At 36.6% G+C, this 18250-nt stretch overlaps 1 protein-coding gene across 2 annotated transcripts in view; it reads right to left on the bottom strand.

Moving 5' to 3' along the window:
- The window catches only part of LOC136852479 (uncharacterized), a 25886-nt gene extending 9962 nt beyond the window's left edge, over positions 1–15924 (bottom strand). Inside the window, exons 1-5 of one of the 2 annotated variants that reach the window (XR_010857152.1) lie at positions 15768–15924; positions 14749–14806; positions 11021–11634; positions 6241–6340; positions 2717–5331 (exon numbers count right to left, since the gene is read on the bottom strand). Coding sequence is in view for 1 of the 2 variants with exons in the window: in XM_067127128.1 (XP_066983229.1) it covers positions 4889–5331; positions 6241–6340; positions 9618–9641 (567 nt within the window). In the remaining variant the exon portion in view is untranslated. Of the gene's footprint in view, positions 1–2250; positions 5332–6240; positions 6341–9617; positions 9774–11020; positions 11635–14748; positions 14807–15767 lie in introns of those variants that run through there. The other variant, XM_067127128.1, reaches the window with a different exon arrangement.
- Positions 15925–18250: the final 2326 nt, after the last annotated feature.

Below are 18250 nucleotides of genomic sequence, written 5' to 3'. Positions count from 1 at the left end.
ATAAACATGTATGTATATAGTATACAATATATACATACATATGCATATATATGCATATAATACACGTATACACATATATATCATGTATAAATTCATAATTGTTTACAAATTATAGTGCTATCTCCCTTCATATAATTGTGAAATTCAGTGTTCAGTCTCGTGCTAAAAAAAAAACAAAAAACAAAACAAAAAATGATCAAGAGAATATTATTATTGCTATTTAAACTAGCCGTTTAACCAAATCAACTAGACGACAAACTGTTTTCCAGACATTGTTGTGGCAAGTGTAACGTTAATCCTGTAATCAGATTACAGGTACAGTGTTCACTGATAGGGTGAACATCGCCATTTTGTTTGATCATGTTGATAAGAGGTGTTAGACGCCTGCCCGTGGTCCAGTGGTTAGGGTTGTCGCCATACGGGCATCAGGTACGGGATCCCGGTCTGATTCCCAGCCGAGCAGGAACCCCATTGTTTTTCCTGTTGACCTAAGCGCTGATAAGCTGCATGGTTATTAGGCGATTATGGTAGGCCGAAACCTGTACAAAGAAGGTCATGGGCCTTGCAACCTCATCCTCAAAAGACGTGATGAGAATAGGATTTTTTCCGTTACCCTTTGGAATGACGTTGCTAGCTTATACTTCTCCAGTGTAGTTTACAGACGCCTTGGCTGATATTCATATTCTCACAAATGCTTTCTTTTAACAAACTGGATCCAATAATATTAAAGTTTCTTTCCTATGTATTTGGGAATAAACTCTCTTCTTTTTGCCCTGTCCAGTTGATAGAATAATTGTTTTCACTAAAGTGAAATTTACTGATCATCTGGGAATATGTTAAATATTTTTTACGCTGTTCTATGCTCTTTCACAATGATTTTTTCCACCTTGACCGATATAAAAGTTGTCACGTGACTTACTTGGGATTTGGTATGCATATCTATTAGCATTGTCCGAAGAGTTCTTTATAAGTGCTTGTTTTATTGTATAATCGTTCTAAAACGTTTCCTTAGCCCCAGAGTTCTGAAGAAGATGGGAATATCTTTGCAATTATTACTGTGTGGAAGTACAAGAGGGATTTTTTTATTTTAAGTTTCTCTTTTGTTAGCCTGAAAAGCCCTTTTTATCGCTCTTCATGCATTGTCTAATACAGAATTAGACCATTTTAACATCTTGGCAGTATTCCTAATAATATCTATTTCATCATAAATATGCTAAGGGCTACATATGCGTAATCCTTGCTTTTAAGAGCCCTAGGCATATGTAGCCCTAATTAAATCTACTTCATCATCAGTATACTCAGGGTTTGCTCTTCAAAGCAAGAACGTGAAGACTAATTTTCTTATTTTATCTCCTTTTCCGGGATAAAACTTATTTCTGTATTCAACTGCTGTGTCCAGAATAAAAATTTACTAGTATTTATGCCTATGTACTGTGCATTATTATTCTAGCCTAGTCAAGAAAGAAATCGGTTTTCACAAACTATCGATGCTGAAAAAAATATGCCATTATTATTATTATTATTATTATTATTATTATTATTATTATTATTATTATTATTATTATTATTATTCCGTAAAGTGTGGACTATATCAACGCAAAATTTAATGACTGTGAAGAGAGCTTCACAAGACAGAGGGTCAGAGAGATCTGTGTTGCTGGTGAACGGAGATAGAGATTGTTAGACTATCGGCCTAAGTGGCGCTTACCATCGAGTTACATTAACAACTCAGTAATAGATATTAAGGAAAGGGAATTTTTATACAAATATGTACATGAGGTGTTGCCTACAAATATGAGATTTGCATTATTGAAAACAAGGAAAGACGGAAACTGTGATTTTTGTAATGAACCGGAACATACAATGCATATTTTTTATTTCAGCAGTAAGGTGTATAAATTTACATTAATGTACTCTATTATGAACAGAGATTGGCTGAAACTTTTATTGTGTGACTTTCATTATATAAGAAACAGAGATAAAAACACAGCAATCTTATTGATATGTAACTATCTTTATTGTATATGGATAAGTAGAGTTAAAAACTTTAATGAAATAGAAACCTTTAGTTTTCTCAAAGGTAAAATAAATTATTGCAGATGGCTCCTAAAATCCATGTATGGTGACAAACTAAAATCAATTGTAACAAATGGATTTATGGAAGAAGTCCTTTAAACTCGAGTTAAACTCGAATTATTATGTATATAACAAATATTACTGTAAAAATGATTGTGTAAATGAAAACTGCGATGTTTGTAAATAAACTTTATTGAAATAAAGGAAGTTCCTGATGGAGCCACAGTAACATTGTTATTATTATTAGAATCTCCCACAGAATTAAAATGATTCAGAAGGGTCAACTGACGACGACTGTGAAGTGAGGCAAAGAATGTATGAGAAGGGAAGAATGAAGCCAGTCTTAATATTTTCAAACATTTCATAAATGGATGTTGCAATAAGGAAACTTTCTTTGCAAGTTAATGGTATTGTAGGATCATTCCACATGGATGCACATTAAGGATTTTGGTCAAATAATCAACGGTCCCTATAGGGGTGCTTTCTGGAAAAGTTCAGGGTCATTAGTGATGATATACAGTACTTTGGTTCACAGCAGTGATGTCGGAGTCTATCCGTAGGTTATAGCCCTTAGCAATATGTAAAATGGAATATTCATTCGATGACATTGAGAGTAAAACTAAAGTGAAGCAATACTTACAGATTTCGTCATGTTTGAAGTTTGATAGGCACTGTTTTGGTGTGTAGGGCAAAATAATGTCGGCTTAGATGCCGTGTAGAATTTGTTTTTAGAAAGTAGGCCTAAAATTGAAGTGTTTATATAACAGATTTGAAAAAATAACTGAAATCTAAAAAAAAAAATGAATATTTTCAAAATAAATGCGTGAAATATGGCATTGATGATAAAAACATCTTTCTCACTTGAATGTAAAATACTCCCGTTCCTCGCCAATATCCAATAAATAAGAATTTAGTTGAATAATCAAACAACTTTCTCGACGAGATATAAGTCCTAGTAGGGCTTGCCACTTATCGGAAACGGACGCACAGTTTTATAATATGTTTTCTAAATCCTACTTAACACCAAGATTGCACTTTCCTTAAGATGTTACGATCCACAAATATAGTCAGTCATACGAACTTACAAGCTTCTGATGAACAATTCACAGATGTAATCAATGGTGATTTTTATTTTATCACCAGCACTGAGGTGCATCTGTCGGCAGTCTTCTAAAAAGGGGATGCCAGCTGTAATTCACATCGGTTGCAGAATTTAGATATAACTCTCTTTTCTTTGTAGTAAACGACATAAGAATTTGTTTTTCAAGACTTCCAAGATAACCGGTTTTAGAATAAATCCTGAGCAATGCACAACCACTTCCCTCCTCTGAGGAAGGCAAGCGACAACGGTCATTCATGACTTATTTGAAAGATTAAACCGCTCCAGAGTTACATCTTATCACGAATATCTTTCTGAGTCACTTTCTACATAGACTATACATAGGCTATATCGCCGTGACCAGATAAATAAAGGAAGTTGATGGATTATATAAGAAAACAATGATTTCATCTAGGCCTATTGTATGCGGCCAGGCTTATGAGTTTACTTTCAAAACATTCGATTGTGTTCTTTTATTGATTAGTATTAGTACTAATAATAAAATTGAAAAGTAGTCTATAAATAGATTGTTAATATGGGAGGTTGCTTTTCTCAACTGAATGTTGCTAAGTGAAAAAAGATATAAAAGACTATAACAATAAGGGAACGATTCTCCTTCCTCTTAGGTCTGTTCAAAACACCCGTCAGCTCGCCTTTAGAGTTTGGTATTCACCGAATTGCAAATTCAGTTACTTTGTTTTCCTTCCACCACCAAGCTTTGGAATGATCTTCCTGCTTCAGTTTTTCTCGACTTGTTGCCTCTCATGTCATTAAACCTAATTTTTATCAATTACCCTCTTTTTTTTTATCAGGCCTAGGCTTGAAAAAGGCGTTAGTTTTAAGTTTTCGTTGGCCTAAGGTCTTAAAATGAAAAGTGGCTCTAATAATTGGTTTTATGGATTTTTTTCTATATTTTGTTCTGCTTAAAGCTTTGACTTTTCTCATGTTTTGCAGATTTTGATGGAAAAAATATCTTTTTATAACTTATATATATATTTTTGTACAATGTTTTACACATTATGCGATGCATTACAATACACGGCATAAGTTACACATGCATACGCATACATATGTAAACATATATATTCTTACATACAGACTAAACAGATTTTTCGTCTTCATTTGCCAGCCCCATAGCAAGTAATCAGTACAAGCAAAATCTGCAAAATCATTCTTGTGATCTAGCTTTTGGATATTCTAAATTTTCTTTGCGAATGTAAACATTTGCCCTGAAGGAAATATAATAATTGGGAGCATAGTTAGAATGACTGTTTACAAATATCTTCTTAATAATTTTGATAAGTAGTTTGCAAATTTCTTGCTGAACTGTATTCAGGAATTGGTAACTGCGTTTCCTCTCACTTCATTTCAGAACGCATTTAAACATACCTCACATTGTTAATTTAATGGGTGATAGTAAAGAATCGTGTGGAAATTATAATATGATGTATAGCAATCAGAATATAGTTCTTCAGTAAGCCCTAGTTTTCCATGGTACTTTTGGTACACGATGATTGTATTTACAATAAAGAGAGAGTAATGCCCTTGATGCTGACCAACAAACTTAGAATTTCTAAGTAAATTGTCATTATCTTTAGGCAAGCAGGTAGCATCGCCATTTAACAAGAACGAGAGGTCAATGTCGAAGGTTCCTTGTGTCTTTTGAGCGATAAAGGTTTACAGGAGAAAGAAGGGGGTGCAGCGTAGTCATCTTCACGGGGAGGGATAATCAACATCAGCTGACGCACTTCTGGTGGACATAGCAGCCTCGTAGCTCGGCAGCCCGTCATTGGAAGGTTTGAATGCGAAGGCATCTTGCGGCGAAGGCGCAGATGACGACTCAACGCCTGCCGCATCCTGTTCTGGCGAGTTGACGCTGCTCCCAGCGAAAAGCCCGTACGCAGGATCCGTTGAGGAATAAGCCGGAGGGGCGTCTGCCGGCCTTGATGCTCTAAGCCCTCCTGCACTTAGCTCTTGGGGGAAGACGTTAAAAGAGTTGTTACTGTAGACGTAAGTGTTATTCCCACCCGGTGTTGTTCTGATGACCACGACAGGATTGGGTCCTCGCATGTCGTGGTACGTGGATGGGTTTCTTGACCTTCTGAGTGGGGTTGCGAATCTCTTGGCACCAATAAAAGAAAGAATAGCGAAGAGTCCTGCAAGATAGGAAAAATTACAGGTCTTTCCTAGACAGTAACCCCAAGGGTTTTAATCAACACCTTTGCGGCGTGTTTAGTGTACAAGGCCGTTGGGGATGACCGTCAAAACATGAACAAAGACTGTAAAAATCATAACGATAAGGACCCCAAAAGAAATATTAGTCCTAGATAACGACCCCGAACTTTGCTCTGGGTCACTACCTAGAAAGATCCAGTATATATATATATATATATATATATATATAATATATATATATATATATATATATATATATATATATATATATATATATATATATATATATATATATATATATATATATATATATATATATATATATATATATATATATAAAGTTATATAAGTATCTGAGGTTGCTAAATTAAATGCTAAAAAGACTTTTTATGCAAATGTAAAATAAATTTTATCTAATTAAAGCAAAAACAATTTTGGATTAAAACATACAATTGAAAGATACTGTTATGAAAAATATGAAGAATGCAAATTGAAAATTGAAGGAAAATTAATTGAGATGTAGAAATAAAAATTCAGGTAACTAAATTGACAATTGGCCTCAATTTGCGTAAAAGCAATTAATTACGGAATCATAAGGCAGTTCATTACTAATAGGCGAAAAAATAAAAAAGCAGTGAAAAAATAATTAAAAAAAATGACTACTAAAGATAAATACACGAAAACAAAAAAATGAATTATGCAAATTAGCAATGTGGGACTATTAATAACTAAGTAGACGAACCGTCATTTTAATAGGTAAAATTAAACAAACTCGCAAACGCAAAACACACACACACACACACACACACACACACACACACACACGCACGCAGAAAACAGCATTTTTGAAAACAAACCACGATTAAACAAGTGGTCATCGATTTGCGTACCGCAGAAAACAGAGACTATCCACTGGCCAATCAGAGCGAAGACGACGGCCATCAAGAATAGCAGAGACCCAAAGAAAAACAAGTACGTTGAGCGTTGTCGCTGAAACAAAGAATTGGTTACAATAATTCTCGTTGCTCTGAAATGCAGAGAACTTGAAATTATGATTGTGCCACTGTGCGCGTACAGAGCAGATGGCTGTCTTGAAAGGGTAGGTCTAAAAGGAAAAGTCTACTTGAAGTTCTCTGGAAACGGGATTTGCATATTTGAATTTTTGCTTTTAGTTAAGATAAGTGGTAACAGTGATCCCCGATAAGCCTAGTTATCAGCAGCTAGAATGAAGTTTTAATTTTTTGTTTAATTTTGGGTTTTAGAATTAGGCCTACTTTACGCCAAGGATGTTGACTGGATCAATAAAAAATTCCCGTGGAAAATTCCCATTCGTATGTGTGTTTCTATTTCGTCCTTGTCTTCGATAATAGCGTGCATATGATTTGCAAGCAAGAGAGACAGAAGAGTTCTTGATATCAGGAGTTTTATCATTATCAAGGAGGTTAGATTTAAATCTAGCCTTGATCATTATACTTCTCCAGTCTTTAGTCAGTGGGGCCTTAGGTATCGAAGGTTATAGGAAAACAGGCCACTGCCCGTTTTAATTGCTCTTGGTACACCTTTCTTGCTGAGGGACAAGAAATAAAGGACAAAAACAGCCTAGGCCTATGCTCTAAACTTAGGACGAGACTCAGTGTAAAAGTCCTTTCAGGAAAAATGGTATTTTAACAAAACCTCATGGAACAGAAATCCCCATAGGACCAAATTCCCCTGGTTAAAATCCCACGAATAAAGACAAAAAGTAGGGCTGGGATACAAAATGAAATTTGAGTAATATTGATATGTTAATTATAGATCTTCAGGAATAACAAGTGAATTCACTCCGCCTGATTATTACTTTGTGTACGGCCGGGTATTCACGATCAGGTTTACCTGTCAGTTCACCCACGACCGTTCGGCGGATAAGCGTCCACATGTGAAGAGAAGAACTGTCACTCCGACTGTGAACCCTAGGTCATCGTCCTCAGTTCTCGCCTTGCCTTCATCGTGGCGGCAACACTAAATGGCACAGATGGAAACTCCGCTGGCTTTTGAGGAGGTGGAGCAATATAGACTAACTGCTGCAGTAATTCACTTAATAATAGGAAAGAACAAAAAGGTGTAAAAGACTTCTCGCCTGTTAAAGAGAGATGTCTACTATCATGCAATGTTAATGAGTAAGTTTAAATTAGAACTGGGGGTTGGTTCAGTTATTTAAGAAATGTACCGTGAAGCCTACTTTCTCTAGTAACACCTTTCATAAAAAGGCAGGACACTGGCCTAGGCTTATGCCAAACTGTATGCATCACATGGAATATTTATTTATATTAAATGATTTGGACTCGCAACGGTCTACAATTAGCGCTGCATGGTCTAACAATAAAAAAAAAAATAGGCCTAAACATAGTTTATTCATACTCGATCCGAGCGGCTGAGATCCTTCCCAGGAGAAAAGCAGCGGCGAACTGTCATAAAATCGTCGCTTACCCGTCCACACATGCGATCACCTGTCAGTCGGTCGGAAGAACTTTGGGTAATTCCATCAGTTCATCCGTTCTGGCGAATGGATGACTCCGCCCGCAAACTGTCGTCTACTGTACACATAGGTTTTAACGCCAGATTCGATGAACTGGCAGGAAAACCTGATCGTGAATACCGGGCCTACCTTGGTAATATCCCCATGAAGAATCAATTGGAAATCCTTTGATTCCTGGAGAATAAATAACAGCCTGTCATGCTATCGGACGATTTGCTATCAGCCTAAACTCATTTAGCTGGACAAGTTAAGATGCTTAGACAGTACCTTTATCCTGCAATAAACCTTGTACTGCACACACAGCTAGATAAGCTAGATAGTGGTGTAAATATGGCCCTTGCAAGCATATGGTTTTTCCATCCGTAAAACCCTTTTATTTTCCTTTGTGACATCTCTGCAATTATAAACCAGGGCTCATTAAAGACGCTTACGGAGCAAGAGCCCGTGTTGGCCTAATCTTACAACAACAGGAAGTAATGGCGTCGCTTCCAGGGAGGAAGGGCGTCATGTCAGTCATTATTGTCTCTATTATTATCTAGTATCTTTAAGTTTGGAGTGGTTTAAGAAGTCAAATAAAGGACATTAAATACAGGTGTACAACAGTTAGCATTAGTATATGGGTCTGGAAAAGCGTGGAGTAGCTGAAGTTTGCAGCTGGTACAACAGTGCTTGGGATGGTAAACAGAAATTCCAGAAACAGCTGAAAGAGTTTAAAAGTGTTAGCCAGAGGAGAAAGTTGAGAGTTAATCTGAGTAAGGGTAACGTTATGAGGGTAAATGAAACTTGGAGGACGGAGCGATGAAATTTGATATGGATGGTGGTGCCATGGCTTAATTTAAATAGGTGTATGAGAATAAATATAACAAATGATGGTAAAAAAGGGAAGAGGTGTCACAGATTAGGCGAAGAAAGTGACACAGCAGAATGTGTGCAAATGACTGGGAGAACACTTGAATTGACCATTAGAACCAATGGTGGAATATATGGAGAGATTGTTGAGCTAGCTCTCATTTGTAGGAGTGGAGTGTGAATGCGGAAGTAAATGAACGAAAAAAATTGAAGCTATTGAAATGGACTCTGAGTAATTATTTATATACTGTATATATATATATATATATATATATATATATATATATATATATATATATATATATATATATATATATATATATGTGTGTGTGTGTGTGTGTGTGTGTGTGTGTGTGTGTGTTTGTGTGTGTGCATTGTATGACACTATCAGTTCTTCGATATCATATTAGGTTCCGATTGCCCGCCTATTAGTAAGACATTTCATATTAAGACTAATTTTATTATTATTATTATTATTATTATTATTATTATTATTATTATTATTATTATTATTATTATTATTGTAAAGTGTAATAATTTAAATTATTATAAATGTGTTATAATAATAATGTGTAATATTTTTTCACTCATTGTAGTTAATATCACAAAAATGTGGTATCATTTAAATCTATTGTCATTGTTATTATTCATAATTGCAATACACATTGCAGTGATAGTACTATTGTTATATCCATGGGAAACGTGTAATCATTCAAATTTTAACAGGCTTTGCGTATCATTCATATGAAACAAGCCTAAAACAATTAAATTTCTTCGGGACAGAAGTGTAATAGCAGACGAATGTCCTAAGACAAAATCAAAGAAAAAGACAATTAACAATAAGAGAAGAGACTAGAGAGACTTTACTATTTTCACCCCAGCTGACTCTCACACTGGTCTTACCCGAACTTCATCTTGTCCACTCATCGCAAGTATTTACCGGATACCCGCTTTTTTATCCAGGTGTTCAGAGCAGAGAAAGTATTCTGTAAAAACAGGTATTCCTGATCTTGACCATCACAAGTACTCTTACGAAAAATGACTGCCTTGGTAAAGATTGATCGACCCTCACCATCCAACCTTACTTATCTGATAAGGCCTCGGCTTTTTATAAGCTCTGATAACAGTGGTATTTTTCCTGATTAGCATTGCCTTTTTTTCTTACTGGGCAATTATTATCTTGGAGGAGGTCATTGGGATAAACAGGAAAAACCAGCAGCCATATTGCTATATTAACTGAAGAGTTGTTGTCACGCTGACGGCTTTTCGAAGCATCTTGTGAAATAGTACCACCGTATGTATTTTTCTTATTCATGGCAGGGTCTATTCAATGTGCCTTTAATAAAGTAATATCCTCAATGCTATCCACGTCTTTCAAAAGTTAATCAGTTAGGACGTTATGCTAATAGGATAAATGCCATCTTTATGTTATTTAGTACTGAAAAGGCTGTAGCATACATCTTAGGCGTAGCCCACGCTAAAACTGCTCACTATAGTTTCCATCCAGGTAACTTAAGGATTTAAATACTCATAGCATAAGTTAATCAAGTATCTTTGAACTGACTTAAATAACACTTGAAACCACTTATGTTTGTTTATGCGAAGTCAATTGTGCAGGAATAAGCTTACCTTTAATTCTGACACCAATGTTGGCCAGTGACTGCTTGGTGCAGATTTTGACGCCAAAATGCCAGCAGAGGCCACAGAGCGTGTCCACGTGACAATGCCTTGAAATTCGTTGTAAATTTTCTTATTTTTTTAAAGAATGATTTAATGTAATGTATTTTCATGCATATATAATATGTATGGACACAAATTGTTATGAATGGTATTTTTCTGCACTGTGGAATCTATTTGTCGGAAGAGAGACCTCGCGTGATTCGATAGCCTACTCTTCTTATCTTTGACTCGAAATTAAAAACCTATTTTTCAGCGGCAGCTTATTTATGTACGCAATCGTTAGTTTATCAGTTGAAACTTCTTGTATTTCAGTTTCTATCGGTAACTGTACTGCACTATTCTCTTCATTTTATGGCTTGAGCTTTCTCTGGAAGCTTTGTAAGTTATTATTATTATTATTATTATTATTATTATTATTATTATTATTAGTAGTAGTAGTAGTAGTAGTAGTAGTAGTAGTAATTTTGCCGTCCAAATATATCACACGACTGTAAAACTATGCTTTATTTCGACCAAGATTATCACAGAGATAACACTATGTGTATACGAGTCCTGACAAAAATGATACAGATAAAAAGATCAAGTTAAAAAATCAAAAATGAGAACAATGAATCATTAGAAAATACCTTTATTTTGTTGCAATATACGTTAATCTAATAGATGCTCGTTCATTTTGATAAATAAGTCAACACTGCCTGTTGCGTCAATACGCGCGTCGCTTTGCCATCGCCTCCAATGCCACTTCCGCGTCGGGCCTCACCGGAAACTTATAATTAAAAGCTATTTTCCCTCACGTCCGTCTCTTCGTTGATGAAGAACGCGCTGTCGATGGGCGGCGCAGAAGGGGCCAGGTCGGACAAATCGCTCTCGGTAATCGCGGAGGAATATTCCGGTGGCAGAGCGCTGCCGAAGTCTGTCTCTAACGTTTCAACTCTGAGCTCCTGCAACCTTGTGGATGACTTGCTTGAAGACGTAGGTCTAGGTGTCCAGGGTTCGTTGTTGTCGTCGAATGGGTGAACTTGTGGGGTCCACCTTCCTCTGTTGGAGTCCAAGTTAATAATGCTAGTGCTAGGTCTAGGCAATTCGTTGTCCTCGTCGAACGGGTGAGTTTCTGGGGTCGGGCGTCTTGTGGTCGCGTCCAGGTTAGCACCACTTTCTAGGTATGTACCTAGAACGTGGTTAGTATCACGTTCTTTTTTCTTATGATTGCAGCAGAATTTCCAGCATAGGCGGATCAAACCTTAAAGGGTGGGGGAAGGAAAATATTAGTTGTTAGTGCTAACAACAAAATGATCTGGATACTATTATATACTACATATATATCTCATCAGGAACAATTAAACACCAATTCTCGGGCACTGAATGCGTGTAGATGTGGTTCAGAAGAGAAGAAATATTGATGGCTGACTTGTTTAAGGAGAGGAGCTTGATGTTTTGGTACTGAATGAGAAAAAGGTTTTGAAAGAGTAGTGGGTTTAGGATGGAAAGTAAAGGGTGAGAGAGGCTCGGGTAGTTGAAAGGTGTAGAGTTAGGAAAGGGTAGCCGCTTGCAGTGGCGTAGCTGGCACTCCAGGATATTTTTTTTTGGGGGGGGGCAAAGAAAATTACATAAAACTAATGTACCAAATCTGTAATCAGCAAAATTTACTATTCTCAAATGTATCCATCCATGTCAATGAAGGAAAATAATGGCATTAGTAATTAGTAAACTTGTATTTCAAATTATGGAGCTCAATCTTCAATTAATTTTCAACTCTTACTATATGCAAATATATCGAATACTGTAATGTAAACTTCCTCGCAACCTTATATTCAACACCAGCCTATCAAGTTTTAATTTTCAACTATAGCATAATACCCTTGTCATGTAAATATATCAAAATGGTGCATATCATCAATAACACAAAAGACTCATGACCCTCCAAAATCTCTTCAAAATTTCATCCTATCCCATTCCCTCTTCTTCATCTCCTCTCCCTGGACACTAACTCTAAGCACCGGTAGCAAATTGCATTGCACTTACTCAAAACTGTAACTATAGTTTCAATCACTTCATACACAAGTTGATAACATTAAGTTGGGTCAAAATATCATGAACAGACATGTCATTTGTGTTAAAAACCTATAACTATAGTTCTGCTTTTGACCACCAAAGGGTTAAAGTTTAGTTGCAAAGAGAATTTCAACTGGGGGTCCAGTGGGGAGGCCCAGCATCTGACTGCCCCCGCCCCCGGCCCCATAGCGACGCCACTGAGCGCTTGTGGTACTGGAGAGATTCTGGGAAAGGATTAAAGAGTAGAAATGTTTTAGGTCAAGAATTATATGATTGAAATTGAGTGTGGTGGAGGAAAAACTTGTGCGTTTTAAGGAGTGTATGAGTCTGTGCTGCATGGGGGTTGGAAGACATGTAAGTGTTGTGGTGCTAGGTGATGTAAATGCGAAGGTAGGTAATACAGAAAGAGATGACATTGCAAGCATATATGGAGTTATTAGAGAAGATGAGAATGAAGAGAGTGTTGTGGAAATGTTTTTTCAAAGCGGCTTAAATGTTGGAAATGAACTATTAAAAAAAAAAAGAGAAATACAAGTTGTTAGGGAAAGAAGAAAAGCCGAGGAAAGTCTGTAAATTTTGTATTAGTTTACAGTAGATGGAAAAACCAGCTGATAGAGATTTAATGGCGGGAAGAATAGTCGATGGCTATGTATTTGATCATTATATAGCTGGAGCAAAAGATTAAGTAGGTAGACGTTCAGGTTGGAAAGGAAGGAGTGGAAAATAGCAAAGAGGAAGCAAGGAGAAAATAGACCAAAACTTTACTAGGGTTAAAGCCACAGATGTTGAAGTTGTACATGAAAAGTAAGTCATCAGGGAGGGTTTGGAGTTTTAGGAAGACGGAATAACAACAGCAGGTGGTAGAATGAGGAAATGACGAGCTTAGTGAAAGATAGCTTATTTGATGTACAACTTCAAGACAAAAGGAATCATACACAGGAATACAGGAGAATGAATGAGAAGGTCAAGCAATGGGCAGGAGAGGAAAAGAAAGAATATAACAACAAATGTAAGGAGATGATGGCCAAGATCTTCAGGAAAGACGAGCTACTGCTACACGGAAGTAATGGCCAACAGAAAGGTTGGGGAGCAAATGGGTTTCGGAATAAAAAATACAAATGGAGACATGCCCTATTGAGAGAGTGCAGTCTTGGGTTGATGGAGTAAATACAAATATTTGGGTATTTGTTAAATAGTGAACATAGAGGGTAGTTGAGCTGAATGTTACAGCAGTGGAAAGTATAGTGTAAGTTTGAGAATGTTGTGGAAATGACTGTTCATAACATAAAGATGGGATACTGAGAAGCTGAAAACTGGAAAGATACCAGGAACTGATGGAATTACAAGTGAGATGTTGCAGTATGTTTGTGAAAGTAATTATGTGGCTGACCAGAGTGTGTAAGGTATGTCAAGGTGAGAGAAAGGCTCCAGAGGGATGGATGAAGGGGGTAATTGCTCTTTTGTAAAAGAGTAAAAGTAGCACAGGAGACTGTAACAACTGTAAGGGTATAACATTACTTCTTATACCATGGAAAGGATTAAATGTATCGTAGGATTTTTATTCAGAAGGGAAGACGGATGACTGAAGGACTGATAGGAGAAGAAACGGGTCAGTTTATGAAATAAGAGGGTGTGTGGGTCAAGTGTTTGACACGAAACATTTATGTGAGAAGTTAAAAAAAGGGGGAGCTGTGTGTGAAATTTACAGACCTAGAGAAACCTTATGATTGAAATGACAGCAGGGCATTGTGAAGGGTCCTGAGGATGAGTGGCACAAAAGCTGCAGAGTTGAGTAAAAAGTTGAGTGCCAGGGTTTGTATAAGGGAGAGTGGCTAGTTTAGTGCAAAACTATGTAAAAAGCACTGATGTGTAATGTCTCCACTGATATCTAATATCTGTGTCTAAGGAGTGATTTGCGAAGCCAGGGAAAGGACAACAGATATTGAGCAACAGTTCTGAGATAAGAAGATGGGTCGTGAATGTAGTGTGGAATAATTGATGTTTGCAGATAATTCAGTATTGATTGGGGATAGTGAAGAGGAACTGCAATTACTAGCGAGTCTGAAAATGTTTGCAAGAGGAGAAAGTTGAGAGTGAAAATGAGCAAGTATAAGGTGATTTCTTTTACCAGTAATATCAGCTTCTTTCTACTGTCACCTATCAGTCAAATTATGCCCAAACACCTGTTATTCCGAGTTCTGATCATGCTGCATTCTTTATGAGGAGAGAGAGAGAGAGAGAGAGAGAGAGAGAGAGAGAGAGAGAGAGAGAGAGCATTAAAAAATGATTATATAATACTTACAGAATGGAAAACAGAGACAGCAACAAACCTTAACTATGGCTTTCCAGCAGCAACTCGACTGTACAGAATCCAAAATGATTTATTTAGTAATTGGTATAAAAAGGAAATAAATAAATGTGCAGGTTAATAGACATAACAAAAAAATAAATCACTGTCTTTAAATAATCTATTAAGTAAAATTCAAACGTTTTTATCAGTGAATAATCATATACATTTCGTTTTTAATTGGTAAAAATGTATAGTCCATTGACTGATATGTGCAGTGTGTAAGTACATAGCCATACACACACATACATATTCATGTATATACACAAAATTTATATATATATATATACATATATGTATATACATATAAATTTTACAAATGGGGTAAATACCTTAATTATCTGAGGACACGGGAACCTTTACGAATATGAAAGGGCGGTTATCACTTACAGTGTGCCTTGCACTTCGTCCTTATGCCCTTCTGCTTTCTTGTTTCTCAACTGTTTTCTTTTCTCCCTTTCTTCTTAGCTATCCACCTTCTTCAACTTTACCCTATTCCAATTTTAACCTCTCTTTCAAGAACATTCTATATTCTGGATAGACCTATGCGTCTAAAAATGAACAAATTCAAGATTAAAATAACTAAGAACCTTCCTTGTTTTGCAACGTTAGAATTCTGATTGAGATTTGAGAATTATTACTCTCAGAGATCACGGATAATACACACTACGACAAATGGTAATTTTGAACACTGAGATAAATGAGAATCATTATACTTATCGTGACACATGAGAACTCTGCAGTTTGAGATAAACGAGATATCATTTCGCGAAGGGTGAATATTTGGCAAATCTGGATAAACTGAGAACCATTTACCCACATCACAGCAGATGAGAATCATGAAAATCGAAATAACTGAGAATTCATTAAACACATCGCGACAGACGATAATCCAACACATTCAGATCACTGAGACTCATTACTCCGTGACACGTCGGGCGGGTATTGTCACTGCAATAAATGAGAATCGTTACCTGATCAGAAACGGTATGCATTGGACGGAGGTTCGATCCTTCCGATTTAGAAGATTTATATGAGTTCCTCTCCCTGACGAAAGCTGTGTATAGCAAAGCCCCAACACGTACTGACTAATTGAAATGAGACGTGAAGTGGGCCCCTTTATCTTCGTTATCAGTCTCAATTCGTTGTTCAAGAGATGACGTCGGTGGATTATGCCTTCGACTGGGTATCTTTGTAATACTTTTTTACTCTGTTGACCAATGGGGCTCATTGTTACCCATTACTACTTGCGAAGGTTTGGTGCATGCCAGTCGAATGCTTGATATTCCACTGAACTATGTTAAGTGAGGTATGTGAGTGTATAAATTGTCATGACAAGATTAGACGAACAATAAGGTTTTAAAAGTATAATTTAAAACACGCAAATCCGTAGACCTGTTTCCGGAGAATCTCGTGAGCTAATGCTATCTCGACTCATGCAAGTGTTGTTCCTGTTAACCAGCCTGGGGCAGGACAAAGAAAACGTTACAAATATTAAATAAAAAATACATATGGAATGTGGTTACGAATCTTCCTTATGAAGCTTCAGATGTATTTTTGAAAGCGCAAAAGGTTTTTATGTTATTTTGGGGTAAAATTGGACGCATTTATATGGCTCTTTGGTCCCCATATTGCTCTTTAAATCACCATAAGTACAGTGCTCTGATACCCATAAAACATACTTAAATTGTCTTGTTTAGTTAGGTAAATGTTGAGATAAAACGAGCCTGACGCTTTGTTTTTTTTTGCGTGCTTGCGATTTGCCTGCTGGTATTGTTATCTTTCTTGGGACTGTCTGTATACACGGCTACCAACCGGAAGATGATTCAGTTTATACTTCTTCCATTTGATTCGAATTCTGTCTTCCTAAACCTCTGTATATATATATATATATATATATATATATATATATATATATATATATATATATATATATATATATATGTATGTATATATATATACAGTATATATGTATATATATATACATTATATATATTTTACTTGTTTCATTCGTGGAGCCATTCCGTGTAATCAGTTCGAGGAAGTGGTTCTCTTGGAAGAGACCCATTGTTGCAGATAAGTCCTTTCTCGCAGCGGAAAAATTGTTTCTTATCAGTCACTCCCCAACAGCTATCTCGTCGATAATAATCAGTGATAAGGAGAGACAGAAGGAAATGGAAAGAAAAAGGCGAATAATAATACGAAAAGAGACTCGAGAGGTTATTATTTTATGACGTCACTTGGGGTGGAGTAAGGACTACCTCGTCGAGGCCGCCTCGGTCTTTATGTGTACATTTTGACAAAGTGCTGATCAATCATGACTTCTCTCTCTCTTTCTCTCTCTCTCTCTCTCTCTCTCTCTCTCTCTCTCTCTCTCTCTTTAAACTAACTGCTACCCACAACAATTGACTAACAATCAGGTACTAACTTCTTGAGTTATAGTCCACACTGATTCTCCCTCGTCCCGAGAGAGAGAGAGAGAGAGAGAGAGAGAGAGAGAGAGAGAGAGAGAGAATATTTTGAGTTTACACTGTTTATTTTTTCTTAGAATCGAAAGTTTGAATATATATTTTTCTGATAAATCGTACATATATATATATATATATATATATATATATATATATATATATATATATATATATATATATATACAATATATAATCGTATATATATATATATATATATATATATATATATATATATATATATATATATATATACTAGCTGACCAACCCAATGCTGCCAGGGGAAAGCTCTGAATGACAGTCTATAGACTCACTCTCCCTCTCTCTCTCTCTCTCTCTCTTTCTCCTCTCTAACACCTCCTCTACTCTCTCTCTTACTTCCTCTCTCTCTCTCTCTCCTCCCTAACACGCCCTCTAATCTCTCTCTAACTTCCCTCTCCCTCTCTCTCTCTCTCTCTCTCTATCTCTCTTTTTCCAACTCTCCCCCACTTTTTCCCTCTTTCTCCTCCCTAACACCCCCTCTACGCTTTCTCTCTCACTCTCTCCCTTTCCTGTTAGGATAGTTGCTTCAATTACATTGCCCAGCATTTTTGACATTTTATATTTCGCCCCTTCTCACCCCCCCATCCCTATCCGGACTGAACTTGGACTTGAAAGGCACTGGGAATGTTACTATTCATCTCAACAACCCCGAAAACTATGGATTAGGCACTAATATCTGTCATTTTTTACATTTTATTTTTCACTCCTTCTCAACCCCCCTTCCTACTGGGGCTGAACTTGTACTGAAAGGGCATTGGGAGTGTCACCATTCATCTCAATGACCTCGAAAACTAGGGATTAGAAACTAATATCTGTCGTTTTTGGTTATTTTTACATGTCACCCCCTTCCCACTCCCACCCCCTCTGGTGCCATTGATGTCTTACCCCCACAGTATTCTTTTCCCGATAGTAAGTCATATTATGTATACCGAAATAAGGTATGGTAAATT

The sequence above is a fragment of the Macrobrachium rosenbergii genome, chromosome 25 (genome assembly GCF_040412425.1).
Source record: "Macrobrachium rosenbergii isolate ZJJX-2024 chromosome 25, ASM4041242v1, whole genome shotgun sequence".
Taxonomy (NCBI): Eukaryota; Metazoa; Arthropoda; class Malacostraca; order Decapoda; family Palaemonidae; genus Macrobrachium; species Macrobrachium rosenbergii.
The sequence above is the reverse complement of the archived record's forward strand: the minus strand, read 5'-3'. Positions and strand labels throughout refer to the sequence as shown.